At 44.7% G+C, this 21,029-nt stretch overlaps 1 protein-coding gene across 2 annotated transcripts in view; it reads left to right on the forward strand.

Annotated features, from left to right (window-relative positions):
- MTMR2 (myotubularin related protein 2) overlaps nucleotides 1–21,029 on the forward strand; it is a 63,555-nt gene that overhangs the window by 38,794 nt on the left and 3,732 nt on the right. For both annotated transcript variants that reach the window (XM_087756446.1, XM_087756447.1), the window contains exons 4-13: nucleotides 2,253–2,347; nucleotides 2,526–2,636; nucleotides 4,719–4,820; nucleotides 5,517–5,600; nucleotides 13,249–13,398; nucleotides 14,217–14,405; nucleotides 15,410–15,595; nucleotides 16,463–16,669; nucleotides 18,240–18,332; nucleotides 19,939–20,052. In XM_087756446.1, the coding sequence (XP_087612572.1) occupies nucleotides 2,253–2,347; nucleotides 2,526–2,636; nucleotides 4,719–4,820; nucleotides 5,517–5,600; nucleotides 13,249–13,398; nucleotides 14,217–14,405; nucleotides 15,410–15,595; nucleotides 16,463–16,669; nucleotides 18,240–18,332; nucleotides 19,939–20,052 (1,331 nt within the window). The remainder of the gene's footprint in view (nucleotides 1–2,252; nucleotides 2,348–2,525; nucleotides 2,637–4,718; nucleotides 4,821–5,516; nucleotides 5,601–13,248; nucleotides 13,399–14,216; nucleotides 14,406–15,409; nucleotides 15,596–16,462; nucleotides 16,670–18,239; nucleotides 18,333–19,938; nucleotides 20,053–21,029) is intronic.

The following is a 21,029-nucleotide window of genomic DNA, read 5'->3' on the forward strand; positions in this document are numbered from 1 at the left end:
AGATCCCAAGAGAATAACATTTGCCTTTACAAGGAAGGGAAGAAAAAATATTTCAGCCAACCCAATAATCTAGGTAAGATTGGCCTTATAAAAGACAGGAATTCCATAAGCAGGGGAATTAGTAAATCCTGGTTTCCAGTATCTTTTTCCCATATGGATTCTCTAATATCTACCAAAGACTGAGCTTATTACACTTTCCCTTGGTAGCAGCACTAGTACAACCTCTCTATTATACCTGGCATCTGTTCTCACAAACAGTGAAGCATTTTAATGCCTTGGAGATCCCTGTTTATCAGATAGAGACTGCTGAAATCATACAACCGTGGTAGGGTTAAGGTCAGACAAGCCATGTGTGCAGGTACGTGTGCGGTGTAATTAAGTAAAATTGTTTCCTTAGGAACCAAGCTAATAAAATGCAAATGTGAAAGGTGATGTGGCTTACAAGCTGGCAAGGACAGTGTTTGAGATTGTGCCTGGGTTTCCTTACCTGGAACACATTTTTCTAGCACCTTTCCTCTTTACCCAGAAATCCTGTTCCTTTTCAGATATAAAAGCACGCTTCTCTTGTTAGTAGATTTTGTTTAATTTTTTTTGAACATTTTGAAATTACATTTTGAATAATGGGAACTCTAGTGGAAAAACCAGGCAGGCTGCCTTCACCCTTATTATGCTTCATGAGTCTGCTTTCAAACCTCTGCTAAACTAGTCTTTGGAAAGAAGTGATTAATAATCGGCCAATAATGAAACATTTGGTTTAATTAGAACTGGCTAGAAGCATTTTGTGTTTGATTGTGCTGCAAACAAATACATGTAAATTAAAATAAATAAATAAATAATGAAATTGCTAGCATGTGTGTATATATATATATTATTTTATTTATTTTTAACCAAAAATTCTGTGCTACGTATTTTGCTCTGAATTAGTCACTCCTGATATTTTAAGGATTCTTCTCTATATCCAGATCTTGAGGGTCAGTGAAGACTATGCAGAAGCAGAGCTGACATGAGGATGATTTAGTTATATGAGTTGCCAGTGCCCTGGAGTAAGGCAGTCTCTCTTCCTCCTTCCCTCCAGGCTAAATCTCATGGGATAAAAGTAGAAAGAATTCAGGTCCCCATCCTGACACCCCAGTAGCCTCACCCCTCTTGTGCGTGGTGGCTGTCACCTGGATGGGAGGCGAGCTGTCCTCCTGACTTCACACAGCCCTTGCAAAATGGATCCTGTAGGGTTTGGAGGCTTGAGGTTATTAAGATGGTCCAAGGAGTTCTTTCACAGGTCTGGCAGCTCTGGTCAGTGGGTCTCCTTCTGAAAGGATCTCTGTGTGTTTGAGGGGTGTCATTACTTGTAATGATAGCGTACACCATTGCCACGGCACAGCCAGCCAGCTGCTTCAGTGGCAGAAGATGTGATGGGTCACTGCTGGACGGCGGGGAGCGGGGAGGGAACGACTTAACTGCTGGCATTTTTAATTGATGTAAAACAGAAGGGCAGTTAAGGGAGGTGTTTGCTGTGGAAAACCAGCAGCATCTCTTGCCCTTTGCTGGAACAAGTGAGAAACGTTTGAGGCCTTTTAAGAAGGGGACTGTTTTGAGTCATCGTCACTCAGGCTAAAAAATAATTGAATTGTTGCAGAGTAACTTGATCGCTGACTGCAGACTTAAAATCACCAGCAGTTGGGTGCTACACAGATTTCGTGGCTGCTGGAAATTGCTGTGGCTCTGCTGGCTTTTAGCATGAGGGCCTTCATCCCAGGGCTGACTCTGCGTGCAAGGGTGTGCAGAAGGACCCAAGCATCCTAAAAGCCACATGTAGGAGAACTGTCTTCTCCTGTCCTTGGTGGCACAAACCAGCTTGTGGATGATCCTTAGCTTTTATGCAGATTGTTGTCAGCTTCAAATGTATGCATCCAGGCAGGAATTGTCTCCTCTTTTCGTACATGGTGTTCTCACCTACTGGCAGTGCATTGCTCAGTAAGACTGAACAGTTTGTGGCTGAATACTGGGTTTTTTACAGGGCTGCCAGTTTTGTGCAAATGTAGGATTCTAGGTGTTGGTACTTGCCTGGAGTTCAATTTATTCCCAGACGCTTCCCTTCTCCACAGAACTGAAACTTGCATGTTAGCTCTGGGCTAGAAGCCTTGTTTTCGTTTCCTGATCTGAAAAGTAGAGCCCCCAAATATTGTTGCTGTCATAATTTTACTCCCATAAATTAACCATGAAATTAACAACTTTTTTTTTTTTCTTTTTTTAAGCTAAGGATGTTACTTACATCTGCCCCTTCACTGGAGCAATCAGAGGAACCCTTACTGTTACCAATTATAGACTGTATTTCAAAAGCATGGAACGGGTAAGCTTTTGAAACCATCTGCTTTTGTTGGCTATTCAATCTTTAGATCTAGGTGTTCTTTGAGAGTAATTCTGTGTGAATCATAGCTACATGTTTGGGAATATAGGCATAAGGGAGCAGGAGTTGGGGATTTTTTCCCCCTCCCCTTTTTAAACTCACAAATTTCAACTGTCTACAGGACCCTCCTTTTGTCCTAGATGCATCTTTAGGTGTAATCAACAGAGTGGAGAAAATTGGAGGTGCTTCCAGTCGCGGTGAGAATTCGTATGGGCTGGAGATTGTATGCAAGGTAAGCTTTTATCTGTTTTACAATAGGGGAAGGGGAACATCTATTTTAAAAGGGTTTCTCTGTAGTACTATAGGAAGTTCTGTGAAACGTTTCAGTCAATATGACTTCACACACTTCAAAAACCGTCTGATTTTAAAAGTAATTTTCAGGATTCTCCAGCTTCACTCATTCGAGACAAGATCCAAACCTTCATTCAGGCTTTGTGATAGGTAATGTCTTGTCTTCGTAGTGGAAGCCTAGGCCTGCATCCCATTAATGCAGTTCTCAGGGTTGCCCACCAGGCTATCCTAGGAAGACTCCAGTCATTGTGGAGTACAGGACGCCTTTCACTCACTTGTATTTCAAGAGCAAGAAAGGGGCATGTTTCCCCCTAAATCGTTAGCTTATGTCTACCTGCTGCTGTGCTTTGTGGTGAGGGTCTGGCAAATAGCCTTCAGTCCTCCTCGAGGCTGTTCTTTCATTTCTTTCAAGGCAGTAGATATTTCACATGTGCCTCTCAAGAGCCCTTGGAATCATTGGAAATGCAAACTTCAGTAAAAATTAACAATTCATCTCCTCGTGTCTACTTACTATAGACCCACAGAGTAGATAAAGCCACCATCTCCAGTCCTAAATTCACACCTCCACTGTTCACCAGGGCATGGCCCCTCTGCTTCCCTCGGTGGCAATGTGGGAAGAGCTGGATTCTGAACCTGATAAGTCCCTGGCTGCTTAGAGCTCTTGTCAGAGCCCCCTCAAAGCTGAAAGGATGCCACTTTCTGGATAAGGGCAGATGGAGGAATGAAAACGAGCCCCCAGCAGCTCTGGTCACTGTTGTGATTTTGAGGCACCAGGAAGCTAAGCAGACTCACAAGCTGTGGGTGTGCTGAGTCAAGAGCAGTTGATATAATCTATACCAAATCATCCAGCTGCTCCCTTGTCCTATTGCAGTCACGATTCTCTCTGGCTAACGTAGGCGTGCTTGTGCTGGCAGGCCAGTTTGTTCCCTGTTTTGATCTGGATTCCTAGTCCTCAGCCATATGCATGTACATAGCCTTTTGCCTATATGCAAATTTGCACACATGGTCAGGTTTGGAGTGGACTGCGTTGTTTCCCCGGGTGGGAAACCCAGGCACAAACTATACAATAAGTATCTTGGCCCTATACAGCAGAAATATATATATGCCAGCCTATTTGTCCCAGGATATGCAGAACAGTTTAGTGCGATAACAGAGTAGTACAGATACAGCTTATGCATCCTGAAATGTTCTCTGTCTGAGAGCAATTACCTAATCTCAGTCTTGTGAGACAGCTAAGTCTTCAGCTGTTTATCTCATTCTCTGACTTGCTGTACCATCTTCATATGCTTGAACTTGATAGCTCATTTCCTGCTGGTGGCTTTTAAACTGTTTACTACAAGTGTTTAAGTTGTAGGCTTGGCTGGAAAATCTTGGCATCTTAGAGTTGCTTTATTTAGTTTCTGAATTTGATTTTGTAGATTAGTACAGAAAGGAGGTCTTGGGTTACTACTCTTTGTGGAAACTGCTGCTGTGCAAAGTGGAGGAGCTGCCAGTTTCAGTCATCCTCTCTAGTGCTCTGAGGGATGGATGGTTTAAAGGGATATGGCATTAGCTGCTTTGCAGCAGACTGGCTGGACTTGGGCTCCCTGTGTGCGGTAGCTCTGTGGAGGTACTTTATGAGGCAGTCCCTGCCAGTCTGCTGGCACAGCTCAGCCTGAGAGCCCGGTAAGAGCTAGGAGGTCTGTCTGACAAAGTCCTGCTGGTCAGAGATAGCTTGTCCCTGAACGGGGCTCTCCTTTAGACTTTCAGCGGGTAGAAGGCTTCATGTAGAGGCAAGACGCCACTGATCAGGCATGGCTGTGCACTCCCTCTGCTCCTCTGCAGTCGTGGCAGGCTTTGTTGGAGGCTGCAGACGACCACTGAACCAAGCCCACAGTTGCAGTACAACAGTGTTCAAAGTACGATACTAAATCAGTACTGGAAAGAGCATCATGATGTGAGCCTGTTTTGAATGCCGGCTTTCGGAGTTTCTTTGGATGTTGAAGTGGTGAATCTGCAATTTGATTGCCCTCTTTTTCTCTAGGATATTCGAAACTTGCGATTTGCTCATAAGCCTGAAGGGAGAACTAGACGATCCATATTTGAGAACCTGATGAAATATGCTTTCCCAGTTTCAAATAATCTGGTAAGTATTTTCTTTTCAGTTGTTACCAAAAGACACAGAGTGGCAGTAAGCTGTTTTGTTCAGTCCCATCCACCTGGTACAGTATTCACATGGTGTGCATTTTGTTGAAGAGAAATGCTGGTTTTTTTGAATCTGTCTTAGAATTAATTCTGTAGGAGTTTAGCTGGTATAGAAACAGGAAAAGTCTGCTACTGTGGGGCTGGATTCCTTCATGCGTGGAAAATAACTTACTGATACTCACATCCTCATAACGGAGGGAAAATATTCAAAGCACTGTGACATCTGTCAGAGGTTTAAAGCTAATGGTGACTGCATTGCTCCCAATTCTGCAATGCAGTTTATCTGTTGTGTTATAACACTTCAATTGTTGCTTCAAATACAGGCTGAAAGGATCTAGTTCTTAATATGTACAAGCATTCTTGCCCAAGTAGTCTTTTCTTTCTCTTCAATAATAAACTCCTTTTGTCCATGAAGTACTAGGTAATAGACAAGCAAGATCAAGGGCATAGCAGAAAGTACATTGTTGTACTAATTACCTGCTACAGTGAGCATGTTGATCTTTTTCACAAAGCCCTAAAAGAAAAGTCATGCAGTGGGGAAAAAAGAAGGACCAGTCCTGAGTTATTATTTGAGATATCAAACATCCTGGAAATGGGCTCTGAGAGGGCTCTTAATGGCAAATTTTCTTTCTTTCAGCCACTTTTTGCATTTGAGTACAAAGAGGTTTTCCCAGAAAATGGATGGAAGGTGTATGACCCCGCTTGGGAGTACAGAAGACAGGTGGGTACTGTGCCATGTCCTTCCTCATCCTCTCTACTCTTCAGAAGTGAGGCAGTAATACGATTACAGGTCTCATGGAGCGGAGAATGATCCTGCTGACAAATGTCATGCAGACTGGGTTAGGACATTGTTCTCCACACTGCAGTGATTGATGACAGCAGTACAGCTTCAGAGATAGTAGCATCCACTGATGGAGATTACTCAGGCTGCAGAGAGCTGACTTTAGGCTTTGGTAGAAAAAACTATTGCTCTGGCTTAGTCATCAGCCACTGCTGGCAGAGAGGAATGGAGGATGCATTTTGCAGGTGCAGACATCCCATTGTTGAGTTCCACACCTCAGCTCTTGCTTGTATCAATTTTAATTCTTTCCAGTTTTCTGTAAGATATCTTAAACAGAAACTTTGAAGGGAAAAAAATGAAATGTAGAATGCCTTCATTTTCTTGGGGAATCAGCGTAGGGACCAACCTAGAGAGTGTTGTGATTAACTATAGCTTGGAACAGACAGCTGTAGTGTGTCCAGAGTAGACTGGTCAAAGGTGTTAATGATCGTGAAGTGGTAGGCTGTCAGTTAGGAATACTGTGATAAAAACTTGAGTGGTCCTCCCTGGGGAAAAAGATGGGAGAATTTGGGGGTTTATAATGAAATCACTCTTGTCATAAAATTCTCAAGTTGAGGAAGCAGCACAATTTGGTGACAGTTTTGCCCTGGACACAGTAAACTTTGGTCTAATCCAGATCTGCCAGGATAAAGCCAATTTGCCTTTGTAAAATTAAGACATTTACAGCCATGTAATTTAAAGATTTATTTGAGTCTTTCCCATAAAGGAAACCAAAACAAGATATCTGTCCTAGCCTAGTTGTTCATCTGATTCCTGACATCCAAAACCTAAGGAGAAGATTCATTTTCCTATTTAGTCTTCTAAAAGCTGGGCATGCCTTCTAAATTGGTTATCTAGGCCTGTCATTAACAGATGGGGAGAGAGAGCTTCACTGTTGGGGGTGATTTGTTCCCTCCTAAAATAGCTGCCTAAGATAGATCGCTGGCTTCTAGGCTGCTAATTGAAAGTGAGATGTATCTTACCTCCGTTGTCTTCATTGCAAAAAAGTGTATGTTTTTGCAATGAGATACCACAATCTAAAATCCTAGCCAGAGACAAACTGCGATCATCTGTAATCAATGACACACACTGTATCTAAGGTCGACTTTGACTAATAAGGCCAGATAATGCAGCGATTATTGCTTTGTTTAGAATTCACCTCTTTCTTGGTAGTTATTTTAAGGAAAGATCTGTCTATAAAGAAGGATCTGCAACCCAAACTGTATGGGAGAGATGCTTCTCTTTACAGGACTGAGAACTTTGGAGTAAAGACAAAGAATACCTGTGCTATCAAATAATCTCCATTGAAAAGCACAGCATTCACTTAGCCAAGCTTCAGTTAAAACAGATGAAGTACAAAAGACATTCTTAAAATACCTGGAAAGAAGGAAGGGTGACCCTTGAGAATTTCAAGGTAAATTATTCTAATTTCTTAATCCTGGCATGTCTGTTTTTAGAATACAAGCTTTTCTATCCAGATCAGTTTTTATATTGTGATTGGCTGTACCTTAAATTTGGCAAGAGCTTGGTTACACAGGGAAAGGATACATATATTTACATGCATGTGATTTACAGCTCATCATGGCCTTTCTGTAAAGAAAATGGGACTCTGGGACGTGGTGTCTTTGTTTCTGGTCACACGAGGTAGCACTGTTGTGTGTAAAGCATGTCGCAATTGAGACATTGCTGTAGCATGTACTTCTTTTGTTACGACCTGCTTTTGTATCACTTTTGAGCGGACAGGAAAAACTTAGCCTGGCTGCTCTTATGTTAAGAAACCAAACTGATGTCCGTGTGCTGAAGCCCCCAGTCATTTGCTTACATTGGTAACTGCAAAAATGAATCCAAACCAGGATTTTTTGCAGCCACGACCTATCTGAATTTTACCCATGATGGGCCACAGTCATTCCCATTCCAGGTCACACAATCCATCTGTTCCAGTAGCTTATCTCCAAAAGTGACCAACACCAGCTGCTGAAGAAGAGGCAAACCGTACTGCAGTAGATGTTTATGTTGTGATCTGTCCAGGAGGAGAATTTCATCCCTTTCATTAGAGTTGATTTAGGTCCTGCAGCGTGAAGCTTTACGTCCCCTCCAAAACTTTTAGGTATTTCAGTCTGTTTATTTAGTTTCAGCATTTATAACTATGGATGTTCAGTTTATCTGTGTGAATGTCTTACCCTTTTTTCTTAATCCAACCAGGTTCTGTTAAAGCAATAACAAATACTACAGTAAATCAGGATTATGTCCTGAAATGGCAGCAGGGATTCGTTAACAGTGAAACAAAACTGGCATCGTCAAATCAGATAATGGGATTACCTGTCTCTGACTGTATGAATTGTGATCAGAAATAGAAAAGCAGGACATATGCACCATCTGCAGGACCTTTTGGAATTGGTTTAAAAACTATTAGAGAAGAGCTGGCCTAGGGCATAAGCAGCCGAGCAGTACGGCCAGGCATTAACTTGGTGTATCTTAGGCCAGGTCGGTCATTTCCCCGGGGGAGCAGGGACACAGAGAGAGGGGAGCTGCGCAAAAGTGGAAGCCAACTACCAGGCATCCAGAAAAGACTTTTAGAGTGGGATCCATGGTAGGATCTATGTCTGCCCTGGTAGACACGGCAAGTTTGCGTGTGGTATGATCTATTTATTATAATTTTTTTTCAGATTAATATAAATGTGTTGATATGATAGAGATTGTAGCAATTAGGGAAGATATTCAGTAAACCCCTGACTTCTCTGTTAGCATTCTTGGGAAAGATGGAAATATGTAACTTATTAAAAATCTGTGATTGTGTTAAACTATGGGGAGTAATAAACAACCTGTAGAGAACAAAAGGAACTCAGAGAGGTTTGGGATTTAGTCGGTAAATGGAATCACATGTGGCAAGTGAAATTTAAAACTGAAATTACTCCCTGATTTTTATTACACACGGGCTGGCAGAGTATAAAACAGAATTGCAAAGTGAATAAGACTCAGTTGAAACCAAAAGGCCTTGAGATGCCTTTGGAGTAACTTAAAGCTTTCATTTTCCTTAACAAGGTGGGGAGCATTTGGAAAATATTACAAGGTGTTGTGAAGCTGGAAATGTGCGATGTTTCCCTACAGAAGTCATGCTCGTCTAATCCTGTGCTCTGGTCACATGTACCAGGGAGCCATGGTATAGGGCTGTGGTTGCTGCTTTCAGAGAAAACATACAGAAATTAATAGTTCAGAAGAGGAGCTGAGCTATTTCGAGGGTAAAAGAAGTGCCCAGCATTAGTATACAACCAAAGTGGGAAAGGTAGAGCGTGAGAACAGCATCCTACAGAGGACTGTTGGGTGTAACTTAGGGGAGTAAAATGAGAACTGAACTGTTAAATGTCCCATGGTTTAACTGAGGTCCTGCTTATGCTAGGTATGTCTCTACTGCAAAACGGATCACAGGTCTCTTGTGCTGAGTGGAGACAACTTGGGCTGAGCACGCAGCAGAGGGACCAGCTTGGCTGTGGCAGCTGTATCCTGCGTCGGTGTAGGGATGCCCCTGAGCTAATGGGCTCAGCCTCTTGGTATCTCATGGCTCAAATCAAATTTGAGAGAGGCACTCAGGACCCTCCCTGCCTTGCCTGCTGCAGCTCAGGGTGTACCCGCATGGCTAAGCTCAGAATTGGCCTACTGGTTCCCATAGAGAGATGTGACTGTGTGTAATTCCAGCAAGGAAATTATTTTTTTCCTGCCAGTGAGAGATCCGCATGTGCTTAAGCTTAAACATGTGCTTTGCAAGGTGGTGGTTTCAGTGCCATGCTGCTGTGTCTTCAACAGTTCTTCCCTGCAAACGAAGAAACTCCGTCTTCTACAACATGTGTAGGTCAAGTGATAACCGAGCAGAGGTCATTAAAGTAAGGCATGAATGACTCTCCAGAGGGAAACCAAGTCTGGTTTGTGTGTGGAGATGATGCAAAGGCTGTGTCTCTGTGGTTAGATGATAGAGTCGTAAGGAGTGTTCCCAAGCACTAGGGCACCTTCATTGCGAGTTCCAGGCATAGCTTCAGTCCAGGCTGTTACCATCCCTCTTTTGAGTAAGTGTGTTTGAGCATCTTTAGCCATGCACAAAGACACTCTGCCAGCAGGGCGTATGCAGGTTGAAAGTATAAAGCAGTTATTTACTGGCTAACACACACAAAAAAAGATAGCAGGGACTTAACTAGCTACTAGGCTGAGCATTAGTATTCACTACCTCAGAGAAAGCATCTGAAGAGACTTTCCTGGCCAGGCAGGCACTAGTGAGAGGAGAAGGATCAGCATCTGCACCTCCCTTAGTTGGGTTGTTGTTGCCATCTTCCACCAGTAATGCCAACACCACTACACAGATGAGCCAGCTGCTGGCCCTCACCCAATGCTGCTACTAGACTCGCAGTTTTTCCTTTTGGATTTTATACCATTTCATGGTGGTGTTTTCCCTTGAAACCTTCAGCTACCAGCGATCCCCATCTCAACAATCCTCTTCATCTATCTGGACTTTCATATTTCTTGCCTTTCTATAGATTTTCACACAGCTCTTTCACATCACTTTGTGGTGTCCTTGGCGGTCTGAGCCGTGGCCGTGCAGCTGGGCCACGTCAGAGCTGGGACCTGAAGAGGCAGTTGGGCTCCTGGGGAGAAGAGAAGAGGGAGGGCTGCGAGGCCAGCTTGCCTGCTGCCAAACCTGGGCACAGTTCAGAGGTCGGCGCAAGCCAAGGATGACCAGTAGGCAGTTTGGACAAACTGCACTGTTTTGAGGATAAACGAGTTTAATAGTATGGATGTGAGGTGCACAGTGCCAGCGGGTCTCAGTGAGAACAGTCATGGGAACATTTACTTTATGACTATAGATGTGACCATGTTGCCTTCCTCACTTTGCCCCCTCTGGCAGCAACCAAACACATGAGTTCCCCTGAAATCAGGGTCTACTAGCAGTGTTAGTTTACCTGGAGAAGACAGACCTTGTGCACCGGTCAGGGCAGCATGCTGTGGTCACTAACGTGGACACCCAGCAGCCCCGTTCCGGACCGTCACACCAGCTGTGAGCGAGGCATGCCCGGGTTCCTCCTGCAGGTGCACAGCCAGGCAGCTCCCAGAGCTGGTCCTGAGCCTGCAGAGGCTTCTTGAGTTACATCTGTAACAGTTTGGGTTGGTTTGATAGTAGGCTTTTGAGCATTTACAACTTTCCAGGAAGCAGTGAAATGCATCTTATATGAGGAAATACCAATGTGCTTTGTATCATGTTTAGCTTTTTCTATTGATTCCAGCTGGAGAAAGTGCGAATCTGAAGGAGCATGAATAAATGCACAGGCTACACTGCATTGTGGCAAACGTCCTGAGAAGATGCAAATTCAGCTCCTCTTCTAGCCTACTTCACTTATTTCTGCTTGCTTTGAGTCCTTAGAGTAAGTCACGATTTGAATCCAGAGCCCTCTTTGGGTGGTGCTGTGATTCAAGGCTCCTGTGCCAGGGGAAAGCAGACATTCCTTGTGATTCACAGGCAATTTGAACACTAATATGCAGCATCTTTTCTTTCTTTGAGGGGTTGTCATGGATTTTCCTGGTCTGGGCTATTGCAAAGGAAAGATTTCCTTCAAATTTGTCAGGGTGGCAGCTGAAAGACATAGAGCTTTGGAGGTGTCGGTTCTGGATCGAGCAGCGTGTGCTGAAGCTGTTCTGCCCAGCACTGTGAAGAGGGTGCTTTATAGTGTCAGTCACTGCTTGGTCTTCTCAGTGAGCACTGGTAGAGCTGCAGGACAGAACGAAAAGGAGCTTTTCTTCCATGTAACTGCTTGTCAGCTCCCATTGTCCTTGTCAAGAGTGTGCCGACAGCGTAGTTTTAATTCAGTTTTGGGGGAGGTGAAATCTCCAAGCGTTGCTGATGGATCCATTGCAGTGCAGTCATGTCCTTACTAGGACAGAACTGAGAACAGTTTAGTCCTTTGCCACTAGTTCACTTCAGGTAGTAACCAGTTCGATCATAGCTGATGGACAGCTAAGAGCAAGAGTCTTGCTATTCCCTGGTTGACAGCAGAGCTGGTGGACCCAGGAGATTCCATCCTTGCTGTGTACAGCAGGTAGACCTCTGAGCATGTTTTACCCATCAGTAAGCTTGGACTGTGTATATGCACTGTTTGATGCCTGTTTCTGCCACTTCTTTGGCTTCAGGCAGTGCCAAAAATAGCTTTCCTTTAGGGTTTGGGGGTACTCGTGATCCTGGCAGCTCTGCTGATTCGTTGTAGTAACATTTCCTTCCCAGGGAGGGCCCCAGGACTGGGGTGGTTCACAAGCAGGGTGTGACCGGTGTTAGACAGAAGGTCTGTCCTCTCCTCAAATTTCTAACCATGACCTGTTCCGGCAGCACGACTCGCCGCTCTGACAGGGAACCGGCTGCAGCCTGTGTGGGTCAGCCCTCATTACCACAGCTCGTCTGACTGGTGTTAGATTTGTCATTTATTTCCTGGGGGAGCCACAACAGTGGTAATCAGTGTCCCACCACCCTCCTTAAAATGAAGTACTGTTTATTAGAACAGAAGCGTGTATTGTTTTAAGAGCTGCTGTTCCTCTAAATCAGACTCTCTGCTTAACAGTCTGGCCATGTTCACTGTAGCAGATCTGTCTTCCCCACAGAGATGCTTTGTGTCGATGGTCACCCCTGCTGCAGCATGTGTCTGTTTAAATCTCTCCTTGCAGGCACGCCGTAGCAACCGCACCCTTTCGATCTGTTAACTCCCATCATCAGCCAAACTAAGTCTGCGGGTTGTCAGGATCTGTCCCCATTGTGCTTCGGCTGTTACCTGGAGGTTGTCGTCTGGGAAGCTGTTGAGTTGCTTCCCCGTCAGGGCACGCTGAGCTCGGTCGTGTGGATGCGTCCGTGTGTGTGTAGATTCCCTGCTCTCCCAGCCCAAGTCCAGACTAGCACAACCAGAGAGCTTAGTCTGAGAGGGAGTTGTACATCACTGTCCAGATCAGATACAGTCATGCAGCCAGAGACATACAATTATTAGGTTTCTGGTGTTTTTAGGGGATTGCACAGCTGTGCCACAAACACTGAACAAGGCCCAAAACAGATTGAGTTTTTGGGGGGGTGTTTTACTGCCTGTTCTCCCTTCTGTCTTCCCCTCCATCCTGTCTCATAACTCCACTTTCCAGCCCCAGTTGCCACCCACCACGTTTGAGCTCATTGCTGAGAGAGGAGTGAGGACTGTCCTGCTCCTGGCTCTCCTGTAAGCACCATGATGAGACCAGGAGGTGTGTGAAAGATGCTCTCAGGGGGATCACCTGTGTTGCTGTAGCCTCCACAGTTCCTTTGCCATAGGTGAGCCTGCCTGCAGCCTTCTAGTTTTCCTGTTCTTCAGTGACCTGAGCAAAACATCTGCCTCTCTGGGAAGAGGCGTGCAATGCAAGTTACCAAGATAATGCAGTCCCAGGCTCCAGCCCTAAATGTCCTTCATTAACAAAAGCTGCCTTGAATTTCAGGTCTGGGGATTTGAGTGTGCTGAGGTCTCAGAGCAACTCATTTGCTAACCTGCTGTTGTTTCCTCTTTAGGGAATTCCCAATGAAAGCTGGAGGTTGACCAAGATTAATGAGCGCTACGAGCTGTGTGATACATACCCTGCCATTCTAGCTGTGCCCGTAAACATTCCCGATGAAGAATTAAAGAGAGTAGCATCTTTCAGATCAAGAGGACGCATACCAGTGAGTGTGACAAAAGAAGCCACTTTGATGTGGTGGTGTTACATACCTTTGGGCCATAAATAATACCAAGATCAGGCTGAATGGATTCCAGGGAGCAAATAAATGGTCAGTGGATAATAAAAGTGACAGCAACGTGTTTGAGGAGTTAGAAAGCAACATTATCTGCTGGAACTACTGTTGTGAAAGAGATGTAGACTAAACTGAAATGAGAAGATAACTTAGCGCAACCCAGAGCGAATCTCAGTTCAGTTCCTGGGAAACACAAAGCAGCCCTGTTTCGTTGTTTACAATTGGCTGGCCTACTCTGACTTTTAGGATAGAGGAACACTTAGTGATACTCTCGATGAAAATGCTTATTAAATGAAATGAAGTCAAAACACATCGTTATGTTGATTATTGCAGTGGTAACTGAAAAAGTACTGTTCTACTTCTCAAGTCTATAGGAAATTAAATCTGTTCCTAAAGTGCTTGACTTTTACATGGTGCAACATAGAGTAAGACATAGCCCAGCGACTGCAGAGTGAGAAAGTGCGTTTGTGGCTCACGCAACAGCGAGAAAACAGTCCGCATCATGTTTAAAAGTCAGACTTAAACCTATTCAGTCACCTCTTCTTTGTTCAAAATTTGGGAATGCCACCAGAATGAATGAGTAAGGACAGAAGAGTTCTTTCTTTCATTCTGTCGTGATTTAATAGAATCCAGCCTTCTGGAACCAGCTAATACATGGCAGGATCCCGGAGCAAGCCATTACAGGTAAAACAATTCACTGGTTAATGAATCCAATTTTTCCTTCATTTCTTTCTCATCCGTTTCCAAAGGTGTTGTCATGGATTCACCCAGAAAGTCAAGCAACGATCACTCGCTGTAGCCAGCCCATGGTGGGAGTGAGTGGCAAGCGAAGCAAGGAAGATGAAAAGTACCTTCAAGCCATCATGGATTCTAATGCTCAGTCCCATAAAATCTTCATATTTGATGCAAGGCCTAGTGTGAATGCTGTAGCCAATAAGGTCAGGTGCTTTTTCCTCCCTCTAAAACTGGGAATGTAATCATTTAGAGCACATTTCGCACTACCATTTCAAATTATTCACGAGCATCACAAAGGGTTTTCCCCCATGAAGGAAATCATGTGGAATGATCTGATTCTCTAGACAGACTGCTACACCTGCAGTGGTATCTGTAAGATATCAGTGTGACTGCTAAAGGTCCATTTGGATTAATCGACAACGGGAAATGAGATGGGAAGGGGGGTAAAAAAAATCAAAGTAGTACTGACGTCAAACTCCAGCACCCTGGATCTTGTGTATCACCATTTTTCACTTCGCATTGATGAAAGACTGCTTCCTCTGACAGCACCAGAACTCTGTCCCTGTTAACCCTGATGGGAGCAGGGGTTACTCAGCACTTCCAAAAATCAGGCATCGTGATCTTTAATTTCAAAATATAAGCAGGAGATCCTTAATGTCTAGGAATGTTGCTGTGTTCTTCCTGCTGTTATGTCTCATGCCATCACTCTAAGCCCTGTTTTAATGGTAGAACTGCTTTGTTGCATTAAAGCCATTTTTTTTAAATTTTTTTTTTCCAATCTGTCTTTCCCACTACTTAGGAAAGGCAATTAGCGTGTGGGATATACTCCTCTATAATAGTATGGTAAATTTGTAAATGACAGAACAGTGAATCTAGTGAGCTAGCAGCTTGAATAGGGATAAATGGTAATTACAGAGGAAAAAAAAAGAAGGCTTGTAATGTGATATTCTTTGGTAAAAATTATAGCATTCATTTCTATTGCAGGAAAGAGACACAAAGTGTGTGCGTGTACGTGTTTGTTCCCAATTGTAAGATAAATCCAATGTTTTGTTCCCAATTGAAAGATAAATCCAATGTTTTCTGCCTGCTTTAGATAGCACAATCACTGTGGTATTTTGTCAGCTGATATTTGCTCAGGACAAACGATTGGGATAAAATATAAACAATATTTTTGCTTAATGATTTTTATGTGGATTTTGTTCTTCAGGCTAAAGGCGGGGGCTATGAGAGTGAGGATGCCTATCAGAATGCAGAATTAGTGTTCCTGGACATTCACAATATTCATGTTATGAGAGAGTCACTGAGAAAACTGAAGGAAATTGTGTATCCCAATATCGAGGAGACTCACTGGCTGTCTAATTTAGAGTCAACTCACTGGCTAGAGCATATCAAGGTATGCATGTCTGCATCCTCTGGATGTGGCTGAGTACCAGTCTGTTCGCTGGGAAGTGTATCCAGAGCTAATTCCAGTGCTGGGTTTTCAATTCATGAGAAATTTAAAGACTTACAATTTGTTTTCAATTTAAAACCAACTAAAACCACAGTTTCCTCAAATGGGGAATTTTGAGGAGATGGGAAGAGGGACAAGAGAGGGGGTAGAAATACTGAAAGACGGTGTTTTGGAAATGAAGTGTGTTCCTGGATAATGCATAACTGTGAAAGCCCTGGTTAGAGCACAGGAGTCCCAGAGCTTCCAAGCTCTTGACTCAGGGATCCTTGACATCCTGGCATTACTGCCTGGTCCAGACCAGCAAATGTTGGGAGTTCGTACCCCGTCAGCCTTTCGGGAATCCAAGCAGAGTCAGAACGAGTGAGGCAAAATGCTTCAGCTTCTACAGGTGTTGGTTTTCAAATTAAGCTGTTTCCCTCCTAAAAACACCCAGCGTACATTGTCAACCTGCTAATGCAGATAGGCGCAAATCTGCTCCTGAGGCAGTTGCAGGGCGATGGCCATTTTGTGTTCGTGTTCAGACACAGAATGCCTCTGCGTTTAAATCCTGACCTGTCCAAGGACTGAGCTTAATGCAAGGCCTCTTCTAGAGTTGTGCCTACACTACAGTTTAGATGTGTTGTCATCTTGGTGGAACAAAAAATGCATTCACCCATTTGCTGTCCTAGTTATAAAGTAGTTGGAACAGATTTACCATTCTCCTTGAGGCAGGCAGAGCCCTTGGTTTGTCCTGTGTTGTCACTAGCCATTTTTCATATATGGTTTCTGTTCCAAAGAGATTTTGTAACTTTTTTTTTTTCCTTGTCCTAGCTTATTCTCGCTGGAGCCCTTCGAATTGCTGACAAGGTGGAGTCAGGGAAGACATCTGTGGTTGTACACTGCAGTGATGGCTGGGACCGGACAGCCCAGCTCACCTCTCTCTCTCTGCTCATGTTAGATGGCTACTACCGAACTATCAGGGGCTTTGAAGTGCTAGTGGAGAAGGAGTGGCTGAGCTTCGGCCACAGATTTCAGCTGGTGAGTCACTAGCCCTTGGAAGGCACTGAACAGAAAGTTATTGACCTTGAAGGATTTCAGAGGAATTTAGCCTTTCCTGTGAGAAGTCTCCCAGCTGAAATCACAGAAGAAAGGTGAATGCTGCTGCTATTGTTTTCTGCCTATAATTCCAGTCATCTCTTAACCTCCTTGGAGACAGTATTGGTTAGGTAGGAGGAACAGGTGGTATTAAATCTCTCAGGTCGTGTTCCCATGCTTAGGTTTAAACTAACAGTGTGCTTTGAGTTCAGGATAGGCATTTCTGCTGTGAGTTGGCAGAGACCACTGAGGTATTTTTTGTCTGTCATTCCAGTTCAGTCCATTTTCTGAGACTGCTTGGACACTGTCATCTAACAAATGCCTTGGTATTGAAGAGGCTGGGGAATTTGGTTCTGGCCTTGACCTCACATTTCTTCAGGCACATTTTGTTTTTGGCGAGGCTTTTAATTGTTCAGGTAAAAGATCAGCAGTCTGAGACTGGCCCAAGAGTAAGTAGCTTGTGGTTGTGTCCCTGGAGCCAGCAGAGAGGCAGCTTGTGGACCTGCGACACAGCAGTTTGTTATGGTTCGCACTGATGGGAACTGAGAGCACCTTTCAGTAGTATCCTTTCAGTCTTTGTTCATATTGTGTTTTGCTTGTAGCTGTTCTGTTGCGGTCATTGAAGTTTGGCAAGGGCAAGAACAAAGTCTGCTTACAGCACATGTCGGGGGGGGTTGCATAGTCAAATGCAAGGTGGGGAAACTGAGGTGCTAGGCAACTGAGGTTCTGCTGCAGCAGAACTGCTATCTGGTGTTTGAACTGTGAGTATGTCAGCTTCCCTGTCTGTACAAAGAAGATAATGACATCGATTTCCTTTGGTGAGGGGAGAACAGTATTACAGAAGAGGAAGGGATCTCTGTTACTTACATGTTCTTTTTCTGTCTTTGTACAGTCCTTAGGGCTCCTGGGTAACGTACAACCAGTAACATACTATACTAGTTACAAGGAATCAGGCCTCACATGTCTTATCCAAGGCCACACAGCACGGTCAGGGTTGGAGGCCTACTTCTGGGAATACTTTCATCACTGCCTCTCTTGAGGTGGCAGGAGATGGGCTGGGTTAGTGTTTGTACAGCGCTTGGAAGCTGCGAGGTGTTGTGTGACGGTTATCGCCACATGCCGTGCCTGTAGGTGGTGTTTAGATCTAGCACACTGTACTACTGAAGTAGCCAGGACGACAGCTGCAACTGAAGCAAAAAGCATTCTCATTTTTTTTCTGTCTGAACTTTAGCTATTAACTGAAATCAGTGCCAGCATAGCATCTGGAGCCTCTACTCAAACAACTCGTGTTTTAATTTAGCATGAAAAGATCCCCATAAAGAAATTTCACTTCAAAGACGAAGGGAGTAGCTGTCCTTTACTCCTTTACCCACTGATACCGACAAAGCAAAATCAGGACTCATTTGAACCTTCTTAAAGCTGTTGGTAAAGGCTTGGGTGGCTGAGAGGAGACCCCAGCAGTTTCCCCATGAAGCCCCGTGCGACTCATGTTCTTTGTCCTGCTCTGTTTCAGAGAGTTGGCCACGGAGATAAGAATCACGCAGATGCGGATCGCTCTCCTGTCTTCCTCCAGTTCATCGACTGTGTCTGGCAAATGACAAGACAGGTAAATGGCTGGGTGGCACACGTGTCCACAGAGCCGCTGTACCAAGACATGGCACAGTGTCTGGCCACAGGAGTAATTTCCAAGCTGACCTGCACAGGCTCTCCTTCCTGGGCTTCTACTCTCTTGACTCTGGCAACAACTTCCTGGGAGTCTGTTTAGCAAAGAGCCTGAATGCACAAGTGGACAGAAAGGCCACGATGCCGGCTTGCATCAGATTAGCTGGTTAGTGGGTGCTGCTTACATACATGCTGCTATAATAAATGTGAGGTTGTGAGAAGAGGCTTCCCTCACCCTGAAATAGGGGACAGCTGCCTCACGTTTATCTTGGGCAGGAACAGACACCCCAGCCATCCTCACTAGCCCACTGTGCCTCCAGAAGCATAAGTGACTTCAGCTGCTACTGTAAGTCTGTAGTGTGGTGGGTGCATGCGGGTCCCTATTGCCTCCGCTCAAGCTGATCCTGTAACCAAACCTGTGGGGAAGACTTGCATTTGCTCCATTTTAACTTCTTCTGAAGGCAAACATACTGCTCCTGGTTCATACTTGATGTACAGAGCCAGGAGCCGAGGTCCTCGCTTCAGACCAAGCATGGCAGAGGCACAGTTCAGGAGAGATACCCTATGGCTGAGAGGTTTTTTTTCCCCCAGGTGTGTAGGAACTGGAATGTTTTTCATGTCTGCTGTGATCTTTTTGCTGCACTTTAAGTAAATGTCATCCATGGTCAGGCAGTTCTTTGAAAGAATTGGGCTCATCATGGACTAAAACAGGTGAAATGGGAAAGGATACCACTGTATAGGAAGCTGTACTGTACCTGAGCAGAGAAAAAGGGAGGCTTTGCCATCATCAAAAGTTGCTTTCATCATACCATCCTTGGGTTGCTCCTAGAAGCAGGCATCCTGACCTGCTGGTGAGGTCAGGGTGTTGCAACCTGGGAAGAGAAGGGTGGTTTGCGAGGGAGGAAGGCCTCCCGCTCTCCTCTCCATCGCTCCAGCATGTCTTTGCAGTTCACTGCATGTATTCCTACTGACCCTTTGTAGAGCTTCAGTTCTCCCTGTCTTGGGTCTGATTGTTTCTGCATGGAACGTCAACAGCGAACACAGCCCCTACCCCCATTCCTCCCGCTGACCTGTGCTGCACGATGCCGCCATGCTCTTCCCTCTGGGAAGCGCTCTGTTGCGAAAACAGGTTATTTCCATTTGGCGCCAGGAAATTTCCATTTCTTTTTCTGCGTTATTTCACATATGCTACAGCCTCTTGTTCACAGCCTCATCGCATGGTCTGCCATTAGGGGCAGGCATAGCAGAACAAGCTTCAACTCGAAGCAGCACTGAGTGTGTATAAACACAGTGGTCAAACCCTTCAGACCTCTGGCTTTTGCTCAAAATTCCTCTCTGCACATATAAAGCAGCTTTCCAAGAGAGAAACTCTTGCTCCTGGAGGGAGCAAATATGAGCCTAAATATTTTGCCAGGCAAAGAAGAGAGACAAATCCTGGTTTAGAAATATGAAAGAGAGGCCAACTCCTTACCAAGACCACAAAGCGGGAGAAAGTTTATTCGTGATTCCTGTTCTAAAATCCCAACCTAATTTTCTGGTTCTGTCTGAAGTTTCCTACAGCGTTTGAGTTCAACGAGTACTTCCTGATAACCATCCTGGATCACCTGTACAGCTGCTTGTTTGGGACCTTCCTGTGCAGCAGTGAGCAGCAGAGGGTGAAGGAGGTAAGACAGCTTCTCTCCAAGGTGAAGGCGTGGTACCGTGATTGCTTTAGCTGGCCAGATAATGCTAGAGAAGTTGTTTCAGCACGCAAAGATAGCGGTAGATGCAGGTCTGGGTAATGCCCAGCCCTGTTCTTAACAGCTGGGACACGGGATATTTTCTTCTTTGTGCAAACTGCTGTCTGTTGGAGACATTTCCAAGCAATACCATTTCCCTCTGGACAGTCCCACTGCTTTCAGCATGGCTTTCAGCTACTCAGTGGTGGCCGAATAGCTCCTGCTGTCTCCTGAGTGATTGGAAATGCAGTTTTTCTTCGAACTCCAGTTTAATGTAATCTCCTCTGTGGAAACTGGTACCTTTTTGCCCTCCCTTTTCCTTCCAGTGGTCCCGTTAGATTGATTTCAACTACCAAGTGTGTTCTGCACACACGGATTACAGCAAGTAACTGCTCTCAATGTGTGTTCTTCTGTGCTTGCATTTTTCCGGGAGAGGACAGAGCTGCTAGTATTAGGAAGGACATGCCTCCAGGTCCTACCACCAGCCAGCTCTGCCCGGCAGTCTGGTCGAGGTTTGTTTGCCCAGGGAGGAGCGTATAGACGTGTACCTACAGACCATTCAAACACTGCCCTGTTCAGAGCCAGTCTGGAATCAGAAGGAAAAGCAGTGGCACTCATTCTCTCTCGCCCACCTGAAGTTGAAGCATTTTGTCACCAAAAGGTTGCAGCGTAACATCGCAGGCGTTCGGTGAGGGCAGTGCTGCGTGGACCTGATGTGATTATATTTGACAGCACGTCAGTTTAAAAAAAAAAAAATTATTGTAATACAGAAGTGATAACATTGTACTTACTGTAGTGAATCAGGGTCCCTGTTTCTCTAGAGTCCACAGTGACTGAATCATTGTAATTTCCAGAGAAGAAAACCTGTGTGCTGTTTGCATGTGAGTTTTGGGGTTTTTTTGTAAGGCCTCACCTAGTGAAGT

The sequence above is a fragment of the Nipponia nippon genome, unplaced genomic scaffold (assembly GCF_047370975.1).
Source record: "Nipponia nippon isolate SJK-2023a ecotype South Korea unplaced genomic scaffold, ASM4737097v1 scaffold_2, whole genome shotgun sequence".
NCBI classification, from domain to species: Eukaryota; Metazoa; Chordata; class Aves; order Pelecaniformes; family Threskiornithidae; genus Nipponia; species Nipponia nippon.